The 22,773-nt window shown below is 41.6% G+C and overlaps 1 protein-coding gene across 1 annotated transcript in view; it reads right to left on the reverse strand.

Moving 5' to 3' along the window:
- DNAH10 (dynein axonemal heavy chain 10) overlaps window positions 1–22,773 on the reverse strand; it is a 245,701-nt gene that overhangs the window by 28,069 nt on the left and 194,859 nt on the right. The window contains exons 61-67 of the mRNA XM_077461854.1: window positions 20,733–20,880; window positions 18,016–18,295; window positions 7,188–7,417; window positions 6,054–6,327; window positions 5,087–5,191; window positions 4,683–4,837; window positions 4,222–4,376 (exon numbers count right to left, since the gene is read on the reverse strand). Coding sequence (XP_077317980.1) covers window positions 4,222–4,376; window positions 4,683–4,837; window positions 5,087–5,191; window positions 6,054–6,327; window positions 7,188–7,417; window positions 18,016–18,295; window positions 20,733–20,880 — 1,347 coding nt within the window. The remainder of the gene's footprint in view (window positions 1–4,221; window positions 4,377–4,682; window positions 4,838–5,086; window positions 5,192–6,053; window positions 6,328–7,187; window positions 7,418–18,015; window positions 18,296–20,732; window positions 20,881–22,773) is intronic.

Here is a 22,773-nt window from a genome sequence, read left to right on the forward strand (position 1 = left end):
ATTATATATATATATATATATATACACACACACACACATGCATATATACAGTATCTCACAAAAGCGAGTACACCAGCTCAGATTTTTGTAAATATTTTATATCTTGTCATGTGACAAAACTGAAGAAATGGCACTTTGCTACAATGTAAAGTGGTGTGTGTACAGCTTGTATAACAGTGTAAATGTGCTGTCCCCTCAAAATAAGTCAACACACAGCCATCAATGTCTAAACCGCTGGCAACAAAAGTGAGTACACCCCTAAGTTAAAATGTCCAAATTGGGCCCAAAGTGTCAATATTTTGTGTGGCTACCATTATTTTCCAGCACTGCCTTAACCCTTTTGGGCATGGAGTTCACCAGAGCTTCACAGGTTGCCACTGGAGTCTTCTTCCACTAATCCATGATGACATCACAGAGGTGGTGGATGTTAGAGAGCTTGGGCTCCTCCACCTTCCTTTTGGGGATGCTCAATAGGGTTTAGGTCTGGAGACATGCTTGTCTGGTCCATCACCTTTACCCTCAGCTTCTTTAGCAAGGCAGTGGGAGTCTTGGAAGTGTGCTTGGGGTTGTTATGTTGGAATATTGCCCTGCGGCCCAGTCTCCGAAGGGAGGGGATAATGCTCTGCTTCAGTATGTCACAGTACATGTTGGCATTCATGGTTGCCTCAATGAACTGTATCACCCCAGTGTCGGCAGCACCCATGCAGCCCCAGACCATGACAGTCCCACCACTATGCTTGACTGTAGGCAAGACACACTTGTCTTTGCACTCCTCACCTGGTTGCTGACACACACGCTTGACACCATCTGAACCAAATTAATTTATCTTGGTCTCATCAGACCACAGGACATGGTTCCAGTAATACATACCCTAGAGCAGTGATGGCAAACCTTGGCACCCCAGATGTTTTGGAACTACATTTCCCATGATGCTCCACTACACTGCAGAGTGCATGAGCATCATGGGAAATGTAGTTCCAAAACATCTGGGGTGCTAAGGTTCGGCATCACTGCCCTAGAGCCTCATACACATTCCGCTGTTGGCGGAAAATCTGACCGTTTGTATGCTCCATCGGACAACTGTTGTTGGATTTTCTGAGCGTATGTACACAAGCCCATCGGACAAAAGTCCAAAGTACAAACACGCATGCTTGGAAGCAAGGACGAGCCTGAACGGTCAGTCTTGTAAACTAGCGTTCGTAATGGAGAATTAACATTTGTGACGCAGAAAATACAGTGCCTTGCGAAAGTATTCGGCCCCCTTGAACTTTTCAACCTTTTGCCACATTTCAGGCTTCAAACATAAAGATATAACATTTTTATTTTTTGTGAAGAATCACCAACAAGTGGGACACAATTGTGAAGTGGAACGAAATCTATTGGATAATTTAAACTTTTTTAGCAAATAAAAAACTGAAAAGTGGTGCGTGCAAAATTATTCAGCCCCTTTACTTTCAGTGCAGCAAACTCACTCCAGAAGTTCAGCGAGGATCTCTGAATGATCCAATGTTGTCCTAAATGACTGATGGTGATAAATAGAATCCACCTGTGTGTAATCAAGTCTCTGTATAAATGCACCTGTTCTGTGATAGTCTCAGGGTTCTGTTGAAAGCGCAGAGAGCATCATGAAGACTAAGGAACACACCAGGCAGGTCCGTAATACTGTTGTGGAGAAGTTTAAAGCCGGATTTGGATACAAAAAGATTTCCCAAGCTTTAAACATCCCAAGGAGCACTGTGCAAGCGATCATTTTGAAATGGAAGGAGTATCAGACCACTGCAAATCTACCAAGACCTTGCCGTCCCTCTAAACTTTCAGCTCAGACAAGGAAAAGACTGATCAGAGATGCAGCCAAGAGGCCCATGATCACTCTGGATGAACTGCAGAGAACTACAGCTGAGGTGGGAGAGTCTGTCCATAGGACAACAATCAGTCGTACACTGCACAAATCTGGCCTTTATGGAAGAGTAGCAAGAAGAAAGCCATTTCTCAAAGATATCCATAAAAAGTCTTGTCTAAAGTTTGCCACAAGCCACCTGGGAGACACACCAAACATGTGGAAGAAGGTGCTCTGGTCAGATGAAACTAAAATCAAACTTTTTGCCCACAATGCAAAGCGATATGTTTGACGTAAAACCAACACAGCTCATCACCCTCAACACACCATCCCCACTGTCAAACATGGTGGTGGCAGCATCATGGTTTGGGCCTGCTTTTCTTCAGCAGGGACAGGGAAGATGGTTGAAATTGAGGGGAAGATGGATGCAGCCAAATACAGGACCATTCTGGATGAAAACCTGTTGGAGTCTGCAAAAGGTTGAAAAGTTCAAGGGGGCCGAATACTTTCGCAAGGCACTGTAATGAAATGTCAAAATGCAGCATGTCTGGTTGACGAACGGCCGTTCAAAAACAAGCTGAAAAGTACGAAATGAAAAGCGCCAAATGAAAAGTGCGAATCAACACTCACCAAACTTCTACCAACACGAAATTAGCAGAAGGAGCCCAAAGGGTGGTGCTAAAGAGCTGAAAAACCACATAGTACGTCAGTACGTTCGTGTTTGTTAGCCGACAATTCCTTGCCGTTTGTATGCAAGACAAAATCCAGGCACACTCCTTCAGACAAATAGCCGAGGTTTTGTCTGCAGAAAATCTGATCGCGTGTACGAGTGTTTAGTCTGCTTGTCTTCAGAAAACTGTTTTTGGGGTCTTTTGTGCATCATATTTAGAAGAGGCTTCTTTCTGGGACGACAGCCATGCAGACCAATTTGATGCAGTGTGCAGCTTATGGTCTGAGCACTGATAGACTGACCCCCCACCCCTTCAACCTCTGCAGCAATGCTGGCAGCACTCAAACGTCTATTTCCCAAAGACAACCTTTGATACTGAGCATGTGCACTCAACTTCTATAGTCAACCATGGTGAGGCCTGTTCTGAGTGGAACCTGTCCTGTTAAACCGCTATGTGGCCTTGGCCACCGTGCTGCAGATCAGTTTCAGGGTCTTGGCAACTCTACTTATAGCCTAGGCCATCTTTATGTAGAGCAACAGTTCTTTATTTCAGATCCTCAGAGAGCCTTTTGCCGTGAGGTGCCCTGTTGTACTTCCAGTGACCAGAGTGAGAGAGTGATAACACCAAATTTAACACACCTGCTCCCCATTCACAGCTGAAACCTTGTAACACTAATAAGTCACATGATACCGGAGAGGGAACATGGCTAATTGGACCCAATTTGGACATTTTCTCTTAGGGCTGTACTCACTTTTGTTGCCAGAGGTTTATACACTAATGGCTGTGTGTTGAGTTATTTTGAGGGGACAGAAAATTTACAATGTTATACAAGCTGTACACTCACTACTTTACATTGTAGTAAAGTGTAATTTCTTCAGTGTTGTCACATGAAGAGATATAATAAAATATTTACAAAAAAGTGAGGGGTGTACTCACTTTTGTGAGATACTGTAGATATATAGATAGATAGATAGATAGATAGACACCTATCTTTTGCTCTCTCTCTCTATCTATCTATATCGATAGATACACAGTGTATATGTATATATATCTCTATATCTATACATATATACAGATATATATCTATCTATATATCTATCTATCTATATATATATATATATATATATATATATATATATGATATTTTGTTTTAACATATACTGTAAAAAAGCTTGAAAAAGTCACTTTCACGGTTAAGGTCATAAAAGTATAATAAAAAGGTACACTGTTAAATTTGCAACATAGAGAGCATATTTAAATATTTTCAGAACAAAATCTGGAAAAACACAGATGCCAACTGTACCTAAATGGATAAAAGAGCAGAACCAAGGCATGGGACAGAGCACCCCATACATCAAACTGTATGCTAAATTAGCAGACTCATATAAGGCTGCCATTAAGATTTCCTCTCCTTCTTCTTCTATGCTGGGAGACTAGGAACTCAAAGTATGAAAAAAAGGAGAGGTGGGCCTGATGGCTATATCAACCTTTGCCACTAGTATTCCTACATCAATGGCTCTGTCTAAACACACCCCATTCTGTCCATGTTTGGAAACCCACCCAACCAACAAATAAAAATAAAATTAGAGCTATCAGTTTTGTGTATTTCATTTGCTAGTCACTAAAAATATCCAATGTTCCAATCTGTTATGTCAGTGACGTTAACTGCAATATATACAATACCACCTTCAGCCCATTGTTTGCGGTACTTACTTCTCTCCCATGGTGACTGTAACGTAGTCTGTAACAGCTCTGTATACACGGTCTACTCTGAAGCAACGCAGGAGTATCAGTTTCTGGAAGCTGGAGAGCTTGTCATTGTAGCCAAGAGGGGAAGGATACTGTTCCAGAGTGTCCAGGTCATACCACTATAAAATAATACATAAGTACTTTTAGGAAAAACGATCTTAATAATTTTTTTTTTTTATGCAGTTTAGACAATGGAGGCTAATTTTGGTTTATTTGTCAGGAACAAAGCATTTCTTAAGCCCCATAAACCTGATCATAAGTATGATGCACATATAAACTCCAAATATATGTGTGTATTTTAAATAGAGATAGACATGTAGATAGATAGATAGATAGATAGATAGATAGATAGATAGATAGATAGATAGATAGATAGATAGTCTATATTGTTATTTATCATTTACAGTCATAGATAAGTAACTTACAGCCTTCCACTCTGAGTGATGCCTCTCCACGTCATCAGGAAGCGACCCGAACAGTGATGGGAACAGTTCAGACAGTCGTATGATGTCCTCCCAACCCTGGTCTGGGAGCCAGGAACATGGCTTCTTCCTCTTACTTTTCTCAAGGGATATATTACCTTAAGAATTTAGGAGACTGTATTAGTATACACTGAGCTCAACAAAAACTCTGGGCATCTGACCAAATTCACATTATAAAAAAAAAGAAGTATCCAAAATAAATGTCAGTGATCTAACATAACACTGGCCCTGCTTCTGCTCATTTATTACATTATAAAAGCTTTCTGGTAAGAAATACTTCTCTCATTTCATGTTTCATCTGCTGACAGTTCTGCTTGCTCATAGTCATCATTCTCAGGTTTTATTACCTTTTAAGAAAAAATCCAGTTCTTCCTGTGGCACCCTGCCATCTGCTTGTTCTATCTTTATAGTCATATTGAAGGAAAATAGCAGTTTATGTCTTTCAAATAAGCCTGAAATGGAATGAAAACACCAATATAATAATATATATGATATGGTCAATATTTAAAATGTATGTTTAGCAGCATCAATTTATTCTTAAAATAGAACTCCTCCAATTTGTTTCTGGTTTTGCTAGAGAAGGGGAGGATTTTATCATCTATCAGGTGTTTAGTTGTCTACAGAGACAGATTTTCCATTAGGCACAAACCTATAGGTGGCTGAGGGAATGACGTGACTTTTTCCTGTAAAGTGACTGGCCACACATTTTTTTTTCTCCAGTATCAATAGAAATGGGTTTCTGATATATGAGTATTTACAAAGGATAACAATATTCTAAGCCAGATTAGGACCAGGAACATGTTTAGTGTAATAGAAGGGATTCTAGCAGAGGAGTGTTACTTAGTGCAATGTTCTGAGTGTCATATGAAAATTTCCCCAACACAGACAGCAATATAAGCCCTTGCCTTCCCCCAGTCTATCCAAAACCAAACAAAATTAGTTGGAGTAACATATAAGGTACCAGTACAATTATATTATTTAACCTATTGCATCAAAACAAGAACACGGTATGGTTTATTCCATATGGAAATGTGACAGCCATGGTAGGTTAGATCGGCCACATTACAGCTCATTGAGTGATTACAAGTAGAGATAATACATAGAATGTATGATGTTCTCATTGGATGTGGAAAGTGAAGGACAGTTTTATACATTAACTTAAGTATCAAATATTGCTATGTATCGTAGTAAGTAAAAAATTAACACATTGCTGCAACTGCAATCAAGCGTGAAGTTAAATAGTTTGAAGGCAAGAAGATATACTAATTATCTTGGTAACAAACAGTGCAAATAAGCATTAGGAAAAATTCCAACCTGTACATCCATAGTTGTAGACGTTGAATGTTAAAGTGTCCATTATGTTTTTCAACCTTTTAGCCAAAATACCATCCGGCAAAGACTTTCGTAGTGATAAATCAAAGACTGCCAAGAATGAGGACAGAGAATATTGATACATTGAGTTGACCAGTGCCATTTCAGAAAGGACAAAGAAAAGAATGGCTCCACGCTTGGCAGCTGGTCTGTACCCATCTCGTAATTTATCAATGTCTATTGCAGTCCGCTCTGCCAGTTTAAGTTTTTCTGAAACCTAAAATTACAAAAGTCATTGTTCATTTTTGGTCATTGCCGTTTCTAATAGAAAAACAGAACATCAATGGTAATAACAGTTGCCCTAGAAGAATATTAGAAGAGTATCAATGCAGCCATTAAATGAGAAATAATTATCTAATAAATGACTTTAAAGGTTTTTATAATCTTTATTTGAATCATTTATCAAGGTACAGGGGAAAATCTAAGTATCCCAAGTTAGTGCTGAGATGTGTGCATAAGTAGTTACCAGTGTATGATAACAGCTAATTGCTGGGGACAGAGAGAATAAATAAGGCATCATAGGAGTGAGACCCAAATTACAGACGACTGCATGCACAGAATGCATACACAGAGTGCATAAAATAGTAATGCTCAATGATCAAAGCAAGAGGAGGAGTCGATTTGGCACCAATGCTAGAAAGCTGACCTACATTGAATGTCATGTGAGCTACACTAGAAATCAAAAAATAAGCTAAACTATTGGGAGTCAGTATAGATAACAGAGATATATATGTGGTCATAAATACAGAAAAGCCAGTTTCAAAAGCTACACTGGTGAATCTTATATGGGGCTAACATACACCTGTTCTTCTATTTCTATTGTCACTCAAAACAAATGAATCCATATTTGTTGCAAATTCTGTGAAATTGTCACTGTGGGTTGTCACCTAATTATGAAGAACGACTTTATTTTGTTTAAAGATCCACCATACAGTGGCATCATTGTTACTATTACCACCTTCCCATATGTATTTGCGTCTTTATTCTTTGAACTAACAACAGTTCTTATATCACTGGCCAGACCAATTAACTGAATGCAATAGCTCAAGCAGGAACTAGGAGTCATCAGCACCTTACCTCTGTTGCTTTTGATTTAGTCTCTTCCAGAGTATGAACTAGTTCTACATTATCCAGCATGTTACCAGTAGACGTGGCAAGCTCTCTTAGCAAAGAATCCTCCAAGTCCTTTAACAGCTTTTTATTTTCACTGGTCTCTTGTATCAGATGTTCTCTTTGTTCTTCTAATTCTCGTCTTTCAAAGCCAACAATAACACTAAGTAATTGATCTTCCAAGCCCTTCAGTGTAACTGAGGATCAAATAGAAAGGAGAAGTATAGGAATTATGTCAACTCTGCAAACTTTTCAATATTAAAGTTTCATTTGCCCCAATTTATAGACTACAATCTTTTTTTTTTTTTTTTAAAGGTGTAATTTTTTATTGTTTTATACACAAACAACAAATATATAGGTATTCATTCAAGCGAACATTGCTCAGATCGTAACAAAAACAAAAACAGTCTTCAGATATCCCGTCAATATACACAAAGCGACTTGACAATTACATAGCTAATCTGCTTGTTTTGATCATTATGGAATCTAGGTATATCCATACATTTAACATAATCTAATGTTACAGTTTCATCTCACAGATCAGGGGGCAGGTGGTATGGTACGGTCTGAGCTAACCGAGAAATCCCAAATCTTGGAAAATATTTTAGGCCATCCTCTGGCTTCATATGTCAACTTATACAAGGGGATAGCATGGTTAACAACAGTGAGCCAGAATGTCATGGTAGGTGAGGATTGAGATTTCCAATGCATGGTTATTGTTTTTTGGGGATAAAACAGAACTACACATAGAAAAGTTTGTACATTCATAGACAGTCCTTCATCATCCATATATCCTAATCAGGGGCGGACTGACAACTGATGGGGCCCCCGGGCAATAGAAGATCATGGGGCCCCCTACGTCCCAAGCCACACCTGGACAGGGGGACATTTGGGGGGGACACAGGGGAACACCGGGGGGGACACAGGGGAATACTGGGGAGGGGACACACAGGGGGACACACAGGGGGACACTGGGGAACACTGGTGGGGACACTGGGGGGACACTGGGGAACACTGGTGGGGGACACTGGGGAACACTGGTGGGGGACACAAGGGGGACACTGGGGAGGGGACACACAAGGGGACACTGGGGGAACACACACAGGGGGACCACACAGGGGGACACGGGGGAGGGGACACACAGGGGGACATTGGAGGACACACACATGGGAACACTGGGGAGGGTGACACACAGGGGAACACTGTGGGGGGAGAGCATAAAGGGGGTTAGTGTGGAGAGGGGAGAGAGCACACTGAAGACTGGCCTGGGCCCCATACATCTGTACTGCAGTCACCCCCTCCCTCCGATGGCGGTCCTCCAGTAAAAAAAAGTTTCACTCACCCCGGTCATGCCTGTAATCAATACCGCTAACAGCGCTCTGCTCCCCGCCGGCCCCTCCTCCCTTCTCGTCCGTCCTAGGTGATGTAGTGTACAGTGCAAGTACCGGCGATGGACGGGAGGGAAGGAGGAGCCGGTGTTATCGGTATTATTACAGCCGCTTCAAGGGGCCGTACATTGGGACGGCCACGGGCCCCCCAATGGCTCCGGGCCCTCGGACGGCGACTGAATGACCGATGGGTCAGTCCGCCCCTGATCCTAATAGGCATCGCAGGAGATAATAATTATATTAGGTACCTGAGTTATAGAGCTAATAAAGGCCGTAATCTCCGACCAGAATTTTCTAATTGGTTGACATTCCCACATTGGATGAAAGAACGTGCCATCAGCCGTGCCATTCTGGGAACACAGAGCGGAGGGTATTCTATGCAGCCTATGAAGCAAGCAGGGTGTAAAGTAGGACCTGTATAGCAATTTAGTTTGGATCACCTTGTCTTGGGATGAAATGACAAAAGAGACCTGGACAGAAAGCACCTCCTGCCAGATATGCTCTGTCAGCTCGGGTAAGTCAGAACGTCATTTACGTTCAGTGGCGCAAAGCCTGTTGGTCGTGGTGTGGAGTAGATTTTTATAGTATGTAGAGACAAGTTTTGTATGAGAGGGATCTGTTAGTAAATGTTCAATCGGGGAAGGTTGGATATCTATGTTACAAAGCCCAAACTGTGTCGCGGCAGGGTGATGTATCTGTAAATATTAGAAATATGCTTTGGGGGGGGAGACTGAAGTCCACAAAGGAGCAAAACATGTTATCTAGGAAGAGATGTGAGATTACTTTCACCCCCCATTCAAACCAGAAGCCCCCATCTGTTCTACAGGAAAAACTCTTGCAGCCGTGGGTTGCCCCACAGCGGGGCATTCAGTGAATGCGTGGCTCCTGAGTCGGATGGCAATAGCTTGGAGAGCTTAAATATCCCTAGGGTCATTGCTAGAACAGTTGTACCCCCTCTTGCCTTGAATGACATTCTGTGTATGAGGTTCTGGATTGATTCATAGGAGGTAAGGATTGCTGCCTCCAAAGCAGTGGCTGCATTGCTGGCTTCGGGATAGAATCACCAATGCGCATGTGTCAGTTGCAAGGCCACATAATAGGTTTGAAGGCAAGGAAGTGACAGACCCCCTTCCAAAGCGGGTAGTTGCAAGGTGTTTTTTGCAATTCGAACTGCTCCTCCCAGTCCAGATAAAATTAGTGAGGACGGAGTCTATGTCTTACTGAAAATATACAAGAAGCACAGCAGAAAGATCATTTAAAAAATATTTATCCTAACTAGTAATGTTAAAGGAAGATTTGACCATATCTTCAGTGTGTTTCTTAATCTACCAATAAGAGGGTCCAGATTCATTTTTTTCATATGAGGAGATAGAATGCTGTATCAAAACCCCCAGATAATGAAAAGAGTGGACAATCTGTAGTGGGCATGTGGGAGGCAACACTATAGAGGCTGTCTAGTCTATCATAAATAGGAGAGATTTGTCCCAGTTAACCTGGAAACCTGGGAAATGACCAAACTGCCGGATAGTATCCAGCAGGCTGGGAGAGATGACTGGGGGTCTGCCAAATATATCAGCATGCTGTCTGTATAAAGGGAAACTTTTTCTTACAGACCCCCAATCATCAACCCAACAAATCGCCCCACTCGATTGTGTCAGTGCCGCAAGGGGTTCTATCGTCAGTGCAAACAGCAATGGCGACAGAGGACACCCCTGTCTGGTGCCTCTCTTTATTAGAAAGGGATCGGATATCCGAATCTGAATTTAGCTAAGACTTATAGTATATAAGGCCATTCGACCGAGTGGAAGTCCTTACAAGTGTCCAGGGCCAAAACGGTCCAAGAGCCCATGGTATCATGAATCGCCTGCATGTCAGTAAAAAGCCTGTGCAGATTAATGGAAGTCAATTGCCCTGGGATGAATCCAGTCTGATCTGCTCCAATAAGAGTAGTGATGACTGTATTCAAACTCCAGGCAAGCACTTTGGTTAAAATCTTTACATCTGAGTTTATTAGTGAAATCGGTCGGTACAATTCTCAAAGAAGGTGGTCCTTCTGGGGCTTAGGGATAAGGAAAATCAGACATGGAGGATGGCAACTGTCCCATCTTTAGAGCAAAGTTATATACCCAAAGCAAGTGTGGGATCAATAATTCTCTAAAATGTGTGTACCACTCTATGGGGAATCCATCCAGTTCTGGCATTTTATTTCTGGCAAAGGACTGGATGGCCTCCCCTATTTCCTCAGTCATCAAGGGAGCATCAAGCAGTGAAGCCTTAGGGTTCTGCAACTTTGGAAGTCAGATGTTAGATAGTTATCTAGTTCCACAATAATGTAGTGCGCCCTAGAGGAGTATAAAGTGCAATAAAACATAACAAATGCCTCCATTTTTTCTGTGTTTTGTTCAACTATGATTCCCTCTGAGTTCCTAATTCTCGGAATGTTGCACGGCTGATAGTCAGGTCTGGAAAGATATGCTAACAGGTGACTGTTCTTGTCGCAGAACTGAAAAAGCCACTGATTATGATACAGCAACTTTTTTTGGGTGCGTTCCAGGAGCACCAGATCCAATTCTCTAGCCCTGCGTCTCCAAATAGCAGGCGTTTCAGGAGTAGGAGAGGTAGATTATGCGATCTCAGCCTCCCTGAGTCCTCCTTCTGCATCCACCAGTCTGGACTGAGATGCCTTACGGGCCTGCCCAATAGCTGCAGCGAAAGAGCCATGTGTGGTTGCTTTAAAGGCATCCCACACCAGAGGGATGGAGGCGCTCTGTTTGTTGGTAATCAAATAGGATTTAATTTTGGCCAGGCTCTGATCAACAACAGCCTGGTCAGCCAGCCATAGTGGGCTCAACCTCCATATTCAATAAGAGGAAGGTTTTCCTATAGCAAGGTCCATCATCAAAGGAGAGTGATCGGACATCGCTCTAGGGAGGTACTTGACCTCAGACACCATATTAAGCATAGCCGACGAGACCAGACATAGATGAATGAGTGACAGTGTACTGTGAGTGTCAGAGTGGCTTGAGTATTCTCTGACGTCTGCATGTTTCCACCTCCAGGCCTCCATCAGGTCAAGAGTCAGAAAGGCGCCTAATGGCGCGTACACACGGGCGGACTGTATGGCGTACTTAGTCCGTCGAAACACATTTCAGCGGACAGTCCGCTCGTGTGTGGGCTTCAGCGGACTTTTTCAGCGTGCAGTCTGGCGTACTAAGAATTTCGGATTTTTCGAAATTCTGTCCGTCGTACTTTGGTTTCAGCGGACAATCCGCTCGTCAGTAGGCTAGTTCGACGGACTAAGAATGGCGCATGCCCAGAAAGGATTTACACGGCGGAAGGGTGCTTTGCTGTGTATTGGACTTCCTATTTCTAGTCCCGTCGTACGTGCTGTACACGTCATCGCGCAAGCTTTCGACGGACTGTTTGTGCATCTGTGTGTGGTCAAGTCCGTTCAGTCGAAAGTATGACGGACTGTCCGTCGGATTGTATGACGGACTAAGTACGCCATACAGTCCGCTCGTGTGTACGCGGCATAAGGGTGTGGGGGAACCTATCAATGGAGTTGTCAAGGACTGTGTTGTAGTCACCCGCTATCAATAAGGGGCCCTCTTCGATTTCCAGGATTGTGCCCATTACTCGCTCAAAGAATTGTTTAGTAAAGGGTGGGGGAACATACAGGCTAGTGATTGTATACGGTTTATCAATGAGTTCAGGCACTAAGATTACAAAGCAGCCACCCGAATCTAGTTTGATGTGTTTAATTGTGACAGGAGCTGATTTGGCTATAAGGATAGATGTACCTCTACATATGTTGAATATGTGGAGCTCAATGGCATACGCTATTTTAGCTCTTTGACGGGCCATAACCCTGGAGCCCTGGAGATGGGTTTCCTGGAGGAGGATCACATGCAGATTATGCCTGGTCAAATATTCAAACATCAGAGAATGTTTCACTTTGGAGTTAAGGCCCCTAACATTCCAAGAAATCCGGCGTAATTTAGCCATAAGCAAGTATTAAGCATAGTCATCAGTACACATCTCTCAGAGAACAGTAGAATTAACCATGTTGCACAGAGGCATATACCCCGCGGAGGTACAAGGAAATATGCATAGTTTGTACGTTGCAGAGAGTAATGTGATCTCTGCGGATACGAACTGGATCCCAAGATGGCCAAATGGGCCAGTGAATATGTATGAGAAAAACAAAGAAAAAAAGGACATAACAAAAAAACAGTCCCAAAACATCCAAAACCACACAAACCCTCCTGACTCCCAAACCCAAACACATGAGAGCTTTGTTCACGAAAACAAAACTGCAAGGCACAGGGGTCATGGTAAGGTCCTACCACTAACAAACCAGATGGAGTGGAAGGAAGTCTGTAGCAATGTGTGTCCATCCCTGTCCGCACAGGCAATGACGTGTTGATCGACCCAAATCTTAGATAGTGTGTTCCAGGGTAGTGAAACATTTCAAACAAGATGGTAAATTAACAAGAAGGGGGAACAAGGATGTGGAGGTAATAGTCATCCAGGGTAAAGGACTTCAAGGCAATATATGGCAAGATGTTGGTAGGTGTCCCCAGCTTCTCATGAGGTGGAGTGAGGAGGAGTGAGAAGGATTTTGGCACTTTCCCCCCTCCCCCCCGGCAACATAAGCCAAATGCAGGGTGTCAAACAGGAGCTAGAGAGATCCATTTGTAGGGCTTTCACATTGAGCGAGGAGGAGGAGACCTCCGGTGCTGGTTTCGCAGATCTGGAGGCCCTAGGGTCCTTGTCTGAATGATCCGCAGCCGTGCAGGATATAGCATGCTGTAGAGTAGTTGGAGGTCCCTCAGCCTTCTTTTGAAAGCCAGGAAGGTAGACTTCTGTTTTTGTGTAGCTACTGAGAAGTCCGGGAAGATTGTGATTCCATTACCATTAAAGGATACACAGCCTTTCACTCAAGCAGCTCTGAGTCCCTAAAGTACAGTAGTTAAATAAGCATGGCACGCGGTGGGGCCACAGAGGGCAAAGGGCGTAAAGGAACTCTATCAGCTAATTCAATGGCGAATAGTGGTGAAAAAGTGGAGGCGCCAAAAGTGGATATCAGCCACCTTTCCGTAAATGTCTCAGGGGCCCTTCCCTCTGAACCCTCCGGGAACCCCCAGAAATCACAGTTACACCTCATGCGATCTTCCAAGTAAGTAAGCTTGTCAGCGGTGTAAGCCTAAGCTTGACGCAGCTCTCTAACTGAGGCTTGCAAGGGATGTGTCTTGTCTTCCAGCTCTCCAATGCATAGTTCCACATTAGAAACTCTGTGCCAAAGGTTGTGCACATCCTATTTTAGGAAGGAAAGGTCAGTTTTAATGGAGTCCATTTGTGTGGCAAGGGAAGCATGGCTGTGCTGAATGGACTCCATGATCTGTGCCAGGGTTGGTTCTACAGGGCCTGTGTCAGCATTGTCTGCATTAGGGGTGGCAGGATCTGTGTCCTCAGCAGGGGAGAATAGGAGGGGACCCCCCAGGCTAGAAGTGGGGGGACGCTGTGACTCACCCTTCCCTGAGAGCTGCTGCGCCATGGAGGAGGAAGAGAATGGCTGGCTGCCTGTGTGTAGAATGCTGGCCGGCACCAATTTGCTTCTGCCCGCATGGTGGCATTGGTGGCATGAATCCCGTGGGCTTCCTCTATTGGCGGACCGTATTTGACAATCACCTGATGGGCTCTAGGATCCTGTGAGGCTGTGGGGGCAGAAGGGGCCCCTGAAGAGCAGACGGGTGTGCAGGATCAGGTGAGGACAAGTGCGGCATGGACGGAACTCAAGCAACTCGCGTCCTCACATCTCGGTCGTTGGCCATGCCCCTAGACTACCATCTTTAATCATATACCATGTAGTTAACACGTCAGCAAAATATAATATTTATGTTCATTTTGGGCTCAATTTACAGCTCTGCTAAGTAAATGGTAGTCTGCAAAGGCACACAAACACATATGATGTCCTAATTTACCATACAGAAAAATCTCTATCACATGCTATCAAAAGGCCCCACAGACATGGTATTTGAAACACTCAACTGGAAGCTAGATTGCCTGTCATTCTGACCACAAGTACTTGGCCATATCATTTAAAATATGTCCTCTTTTGCTAGTGTCAACTGTGTTCTAAGGTACACTTAGATCCTTTAATGCAATGTGGTCATTTTGCTTTTAGGAGCATGAATGTTAAAAATACAGTGTAGTTACACTCTGTATTAATGTAGATATGCTATAATCCCAACACACACATTATATATATATATATATATATATATATATATATATATATATATAATTTATTTTTATATATATATCTATGTATATATTGATGCAGGTTTTCTTGTGCTCATAATGACTTTTGCCCAGTTATAGTCTTCCCTTTCCTAATAAGTGCTCCTAATTGCATGCTTCCTTCTAGGTAACTCATGAGATGTGTCACTCATGTCTTGCACATGCTAAACTTAGAACAATGAAAAAGTCACAAGGTGAAGTGGCTAAAGAGAGGTGGTGAAAGAGTTCTCTGCTTGAAACTCTACGTTCATATTGTGTTTTCACTACACATTTAACTACTTTCTTCTTTTAAGCAAAAAAACATAAGGTTTTAAAAAAAAACAGCCATACTGCCTAATTTAAATTGTCAGCAGACCTTTGTTGAGTGTCACTGATGTCATAGAAAACACAACTGACATTTTCAAAATATTTTGATGTGCCCGTTAATCAAAGCATTATTGTAAGCAACCTGATGCTCATTTTAATTGCTGCTAAGAAAATTGCTAGGAGAATCTCCAGCATAATTTATGTATTGCTATAAGACCCCTTTCACACTGCAGTGTTTTCAGGTGCTAAAGGGCTAAAAATAGCGCCTGTAAAGCATCTGAAAAATAACTCCCCTGCAGCCCCAGTGCAGCCCCAGAGTGCTTACACACTAGGGCGGTGCGCTAGCAGGACGTTAGAAAAAGTCCTGCAAGTAGCATCTTTGGAGCGGGTTAGGATCAGTGTATACACCTGCTAATTGAAATGAATGGACACCGCTGCCAAAGCGCCTGCAAAGTACTTTGGCAGCTGCGCTTTTCGGGTGCATTTAACTATTTAACTCTTTCTTCGGCCACTAGCAGGAGTTAAATGTGCCCCGCTAGCGGCCGAAAAGCACTGATAAAATTACGGTAAAGCTGAAAACGTTAAAACTACACAGGTAACACCCGGAGCGGCTCAATGTGAAAGGGCTCTAATACAAGGATAAGAGAGAAATCCCCTGGGTGGACTTTTATGGCAATACCATAGTTTGTAGAGAAACCATGCATTTTATTAAACAATGTAAATGTAATAAAAACAAGATACAGTATGTTGGAATGGTTAAAATAGATATATGCTAGATACAGAATCACCACAATGACTGACTGAAAGTTCTCGTAAGACACCCAGCGCGTTTTAGAGTATCTATGTCTCCTTCTTCAGGGGTGTTTATAAGAAGGTTAATCATACATATATTTTGTGGAGATATTTTAGATGAAACATTCCAATAAAGCTATTAAAAACAGAGAGTGTCCCCAGAGATCTGCTTGTAAAGGTAGCTTGTTTTTTACAGCATGTTAAGATATACTATTAATTAAGGATTGAATACAGCCAGACTAGCATGAGAGGCAATGGGCAGCTGACAATACTGAAGCCAGAGGAGATGAGAACAAATAGTTGTTGAAGACTGTATAGTTGGTATCAAACTGGTATATAAGAGGCCCCCACATGGAGACACATGCTGGCATCCAAATCCTCAGGTGGATCTAATACATACAGTATCTCACAAAAGTGAGTACACCCTTCACATTTTTGTAAATATTTCATTATATCTTTTCAAGAAATGACACTTTGCTACAATGTAAAGTAGTGAGTGTACAGCTTGTATAACAGTGTAAATGTGCTGTCCCCTCAAAATAACTTAACAATATAACTCAACACACAGCCATTAATGTCTAAACCGCTATCAACAAAAGTGGGTACACCCCTTACTGAAAATGTCCACACTGGGCCCAAAGTGTCAATATTTTGTGTGGCCACCATTATTTTCCAGAACTGCCTTAACCCTCTTGGGCATGGAGTTCACCAGAGCTTCACAGGTTGCCACTGGAGTCCTCTTCCACTCCTCCATGAAGACATCACGGAGCTGGCGGATGTTAGAGACCTTGTGTTCCTCCACCTTCCTTTTGAGGATGCCACACAGATGCTCAATAAGGTTTAGATCTGGGGACATGCATGGCCAGTCCATCACCTTTACCCTCAGCTTCTTTAGCAAGGCAGTGGATGTCCTGGAGGTGTGTTTGGGGTCGTTATGTTGAAATACTGCCCTGCGGCCCAGTCTCTGAAGGGTAGAGATCATGCTCTGCTTCAGGATGTCACAGTACATGTTGGCATTCATGGTTCCTGCAATGAACTGTAGGTCCCCAGTGTCGGCAGCACTCATGCAGCCCCAGGCCATGACACTCCCACTACCATGCTTGACTGTAGGCAAGACACACTTGTCTTTGTACACCTCACCTGGTTTCCACCACACACGCTTGACACCATCTGAACCAAATAAGTTTATCTTTGTCTCACCAGACTACAGGACGTGGTTCCATTAATCCATGTCCTTAGTCTGCTTGACTTCAGCAAACTGTTTGCAGGCTTTCTTGTGCATCATCTTTAGAAGAGGCTTCCTTCTGGGATGACAGCCATGCAGACCAATTTGATGCAGCTTATGGTCTGAGCACTGACAGGCTGACTCCTCCACCCCTTCAACATCTATTTCCCAAAGACAACCTCTGGATATGATGCTGAGCATGTGCACTCAACTTCTTTGGTCGACCATGGTAAGGCCTGTTCTGAGTGGAACCTGTCCTGTTAAACTGCTGTATGGTCTTGGCCTTGGAGCTGCAGCTCAGTTTTAGGGTCTTGGCAATCTTCTTATAGCCTAGGCCATCTTTATGTAGGGCAACAATTCTTTTTTTTCAGCTCCTCAGAGAGTTATTTGCCATGAGGTGCCATGTTGTACTTCCAGTGACCAGTATGAGAGAATGATAGCGATAACAACAAATTTAACACACCTACGACCTTGTAACACTAACAAGTCACATGACATCGGGGAGGAAAAATGGACATTTTCACTTAGGGGTGTACTCACTTTTGTTGCCAGCGGATTAGACGTTAATAGCTGTGTGTTGAGGTATTTTGAGGGGGGCAGCAAATTTACACTGTTATACAAGCTGTACACGGACTACTTTACATTGTAGCAAAGTATAATTTCTTCAGTGTTGTCACATGTAAAGATGTACTAAAATATTTAAAAAAAAATTGGAGGGGTGTGTTTACTTTTGTGAGATACTGTATTTGATTTTATTACATAAAATGATATTTATACTCACCGGTATAATTGATTACCATGGCTTTACCAAACACTGATGGGGAGTACTTGGGGTTTGCCAACTTTGTGTTTAGATACAATTTGAAGTTTGGATCATAATCCACCTCTTTGTCTCCTAAAATGATGAACTGGCGACCTTGAGCCCCTTTAATGTTCTTCTCCAAAACGTTGTCAATAACGGGGTCAATATACTCATCCACATCTTGAAACAGGAATGGGAAGCCATATTTAATGGCCATTTCTAATTGTTTCAAGAAATCAGGATCATTAAATGAAGAAATCTAAAATAAAAAGATGTAACATTTTTTGGCAGTGTTATCATATATCCACAGACAGGTGCTTAACTTTTTTTTTAATAAATATGGGTTATTAGTCAAGATTATGCTTGATCAGTAACAGAACTACAATTATTACATTTATGTGATGGCAGTAAGAGCAGCTTGAAAAACTGTAATAATCAACGGTTAGGCCAAATCTGATAAGAATCAAGTGTATAATGAAAGAGAGTGAAATAACATTATATTAGTATAATATAGTATACATTATATCAGTATTATAAGAGAGTACTGCACTAATAATCCTTGGTTCAAATGACATAAAAAAGTTAACTTTATAAAGATAAAATCTATTGAACACCATTGGTGAACAAATTGGTGGGTTTCATCATCAACCAACTTGCTAAAATTTCATGGTAGAGAAATATCTCCTTGGAACAAATGTCCCTAAACTATAAGCTACAAACTATCAGCTGTTCAGGACCAGGGCTAAAGGACAACTGCGCAATTGTGCAGGAAAGCAATATTGTAAAATGTTATACTTTTTTAATACAAAATGGAGTAACTTAAAAATCACTTCTCTCAGCCATCAAACCTTGCACTGTGAACAGGGGTAAAGCTCCACCCCATCATTCCTCAGCAAAGATTGGGAGAATGCTGAGGCCTGGAAAGAAGCAATCACTCTAGAAGAAGCAAAGCTGGTAAATAGCCCATGACAAAATCATAGCATTTATTTAGAAAAAGTATAACATTCATAAACCAAAGTTGGTAGAGCTATTTACAATATTGATTTTTAGCGCAAAAATTCTGCACACTCTAAGGCTGAAATCACACAATCACACTGCAATTTTATCTCAAAACTAAAAAAACAGGTTTGGCTGGGGATTTATTTGCATGAAGTTTCCCTATTCATATAGCTGCACCAAAATGCATTGGTGAGAAGCACCTAAGCAGCTAAAATGACCTTCTAATGCAAATGACCTTTTAACGCCATGAATGCTACTGTTGGCTCCATGAACACTGTTTTTTTAACCACTTCAGCCCCAGAAGATTTTTCCCCCTTAATGACCAGGCCATTTTTTGGGATACGGCACTGCGTCGCATTTTGCTGACAACTGCACAGTTGTGTGACACTGTACCCAAACAAATATTTTTTTCCCCACAAATAGAGTTTTCTTTATTTGATCACTTCTGCGGGTTTTTATTTTTTGCGCTATAAACAAAACGACAATTTTGAAAAAATAACAATATTTTTTAATTATTGCTATAATAAATATCCCAAACAAAATGTAAAGAAAAAAGAAAATCTTCACCACTTTAGGCCAATATGTACTCTTCATATCTTTGGTAAAAAAAAAAAAAACACAATAAGCGTATATTGATTTTTTTTTTTTTTTACTAGTAATGGTGGTGATCTTGTGGCAGATAGATGGGACACTTTTATGGGACCATTGACATTTATACAGCGTTCAATGCTATAAATAGCCACTGATTACTGTATAAATGTCACTGACAGGGAAGGGGTTAACACTAAGGGGCGATCAATGTGTTAAGTGTTCCCTAGGGAGGTGTTTCTAACTGTGGGGGGGGGGGTGGACTGACAGGGAGTAGAGAGAGATGTTCTGATCACTTGGAACAACAGATCTCTCTCTACTTCCCTGACAGAAGGGGGTTCTGTCTGTTTACATTGACAGATCACTGTCCTCACTTTCTGAGGAGCGATCTTGGGTCACCAGCAGACATCGCAGATGCTGGCCACACGCATCGGCACTCCTAAAGCAGCCAATGTACACCTACAGTGGTTTGCACAGACGTGCCAACCTGACACAGTATAATAATGGCGGCTGGTTGGCAAGAGGTTAAGCTCTTAGAAGCTGTTATTAGCACTTTTTTTGCTGCTTAGTAGTGTTATTATCCTATGTGTTTGTGCACACTACTTTAAGTGATTAGCATTTTTTGAGATTCAGCATCAAAGAGCAAAAAAAAAAAGAACAAAATTGTTTTTTGGAGCGTTTTTCCAGCAGAAAAAAAAAACGCTGAAAGCTCCTAAATGCTTCTAAAATGCACCTAACAACTTATTGTTAACTTGTATTCTTTTTTTCTTTATGTACTGCAAAAACGCTAATAAAATGCTAATGCTCCTAAATGCATCTAAAAGTTACTAAAATGCTACTAGAAGCTGTCACAAAAATGCAATTATTAGCATTTTTTTCCAGTGTTTTTTTCTAGCTTTTTTTGAGCTCATGAAAAACGCTAGTGTGCATGGAGCCTAAATAGACAGCAGCATATTTTTTTTTTTTATAAAGGTTTATTTATTTGTGATGTAAACCTTTAAGTTGAATAAACACACACTATCATTTGCACACTTAACACACAAATAAGCTCTCAAACTTTGCTTATGTATTTGGACATTTATTAATAAAGTGATTAGCAGTAAACCTACCTTAAGGTTATTCCTTTCCTCTTTCCTTTTAATCCAGTTCAGTGCTTGCTGTTGAGGATCTATGCACAATGGGAAACGACTTGCTCTAGTGGTCAGTATACCATTCTGTATGGAGAGCTCATCAGGAGGTAATCCTTCTGATCCCCATCTGTAGGAAAGGTATATATTACGGATGCTGTTCTCATACATTCCAGCTGCTGCTCCCCTAACATTCTAGCATAACGCCTAATATACATTGACCTAAGTGTAAGTTCAAACATAGTGCTCCCAATCCTCCCAGACGCTTCCAATCACTTATCTTTCTATACAGGAATCTTGCTATACAATGCCATTAGACAGTGGCAGGCAGTTATTTTGCATGCTGCACCGGGATTGTTCTCCTCTTCACCCCAGCTCTATAATCAGTAAAGCATGCCTGTACAATGAGTGTCCACTGGAAGCAATAGTAGCCATATGTCCAGACTGATATAAATACAAAGAATTACCGCTCTAAGGTAATGACTTCTCCCAAAACAGCTGTCTCCACAATCCCACAGGGTGCTGGCTCTGTTTGCAACAGGAACTGAAGTAGAAAAGATGTAGCTGGTTAGCCGCACTCCGAATTATTCAACTTTATTTCAAAAATGTAATTAAAATCATAGCATCTAGGCTGGTAAACAGACCAACTGCACAGCCGCTGACATGTTTCACACCGAACACGGTGCTTAGTCAGAGCTATGACTAAGCACCGTGTTCGGTGTGAAACATGTCAGCGGCTGTGCAGTTAGTCTGTTTACCAGCCTAGATGCTATGATTTTAATTACATTTTTGAAATAAAGTTGAATAATTCGGAGTGCGGCTATCCAGCTACATCTTTTCTACTAGCAATAGTAGCCATAGTTTAAAGTATGCATGTGCACCACTTAGTTCCATTACTTAATATATATGTACAGGCATGCTTTGGAATATGAAGCTGGATTATGCAGAAGAACAGACTGGATTTGCTTCCTGGAAAGCACTGCCTTGCCCTTGGCAAAGTCCGGATTCTGAGATAAGATTATTGTGTTAAAAATTATTGGAAGAAAGGGAGGAGGGTGGCACTGTGATTGATATTTAAATGTATACTTTACAAATGTTCATAGTATACTTAATTTTTTTTAAACTGTATTGCAATGGCAAAACTATAGATACACTCTAATTTAAAATCAGGGGCAGATATCAGAAGAGCATATAATACCTGGGTTGTGCAGGCTCCATTCACAAGTATTGTTGAGAAGGTACTGAGGTGATGAGGTTACTGAAGTTAAAATTCTGCATACAATTTTCAGCTCCATGCACCCTTTTATACAAAGTGGTTGGGTGGTAATTGGAAAGAGGTTTAAAGCATATATGCCCTTCATGAAGCCTGTATGAATTTGACCTAATGGCTGAAAGCCCTCATTAAAACACCAACCAATCAGCAATAGTCTTTGTTTAGCCTAACTGATGTAATATAAAGATGAAACCATATTGGATCTCATAGCATCTCACCAAAAATAACTCACAGGCTTAAAGTGTTGTTCCAGTCAAGTGTTGTTTTTTTTTTTAGTTTTGCATAGAGTTATTTGACACATGTTGAATCTTTTACTGCTAACTGCACGCTTACTGCCGTGGTGACAATGCTGTCATCAGTGTTCCCCTGCTCCTGCTTGTTTATCTATAGTAGGTTTTTCTTCACTTCTTTTATGGTGAAACCATTGTCACCAGGATAGGAAGTGTGGGAAAATCTCTATATCTCTATAATGGGGTTCCTGTAAGACACGATGGTTCTGATTTTGGATTTCCTTACCCACAAACTAAAAAAAAAACATACACTTGAAGCCTATGAGTTTTTTTGTTTGTTTTTTTAAAGGAAAGGGGCAGAAAGATGATTTTTTGTACATTTTGAATCAAATGTAACTATTCATTTAGATTGACTTTCATGGCAGTTACATGAGTGATTTAAATGTCATGTTAAAAGCCTTCAAGTGTAGTTTCAGTTTATAGCAAAGTTAGAGGAATTACATCAAAACAGGGAAAATCA

The sequence above is a fragment of the Lithobates pipiens genome, unplaced genomic scaffold (genome assembly GCF_037356315.1).
Source record: "Lithobates pipiens isolate NorthernLeopardFrog02 unplaced genomic scaffold, aLitPip1_a1.2 Scaffold_3, whole genome shotgun sequence".
Lineage (NCBI taxonomy): Eukaryota > Metazoa > Chordata > Amphibia > Anura > Ranidae > Lithobates > Lithobates pipiens.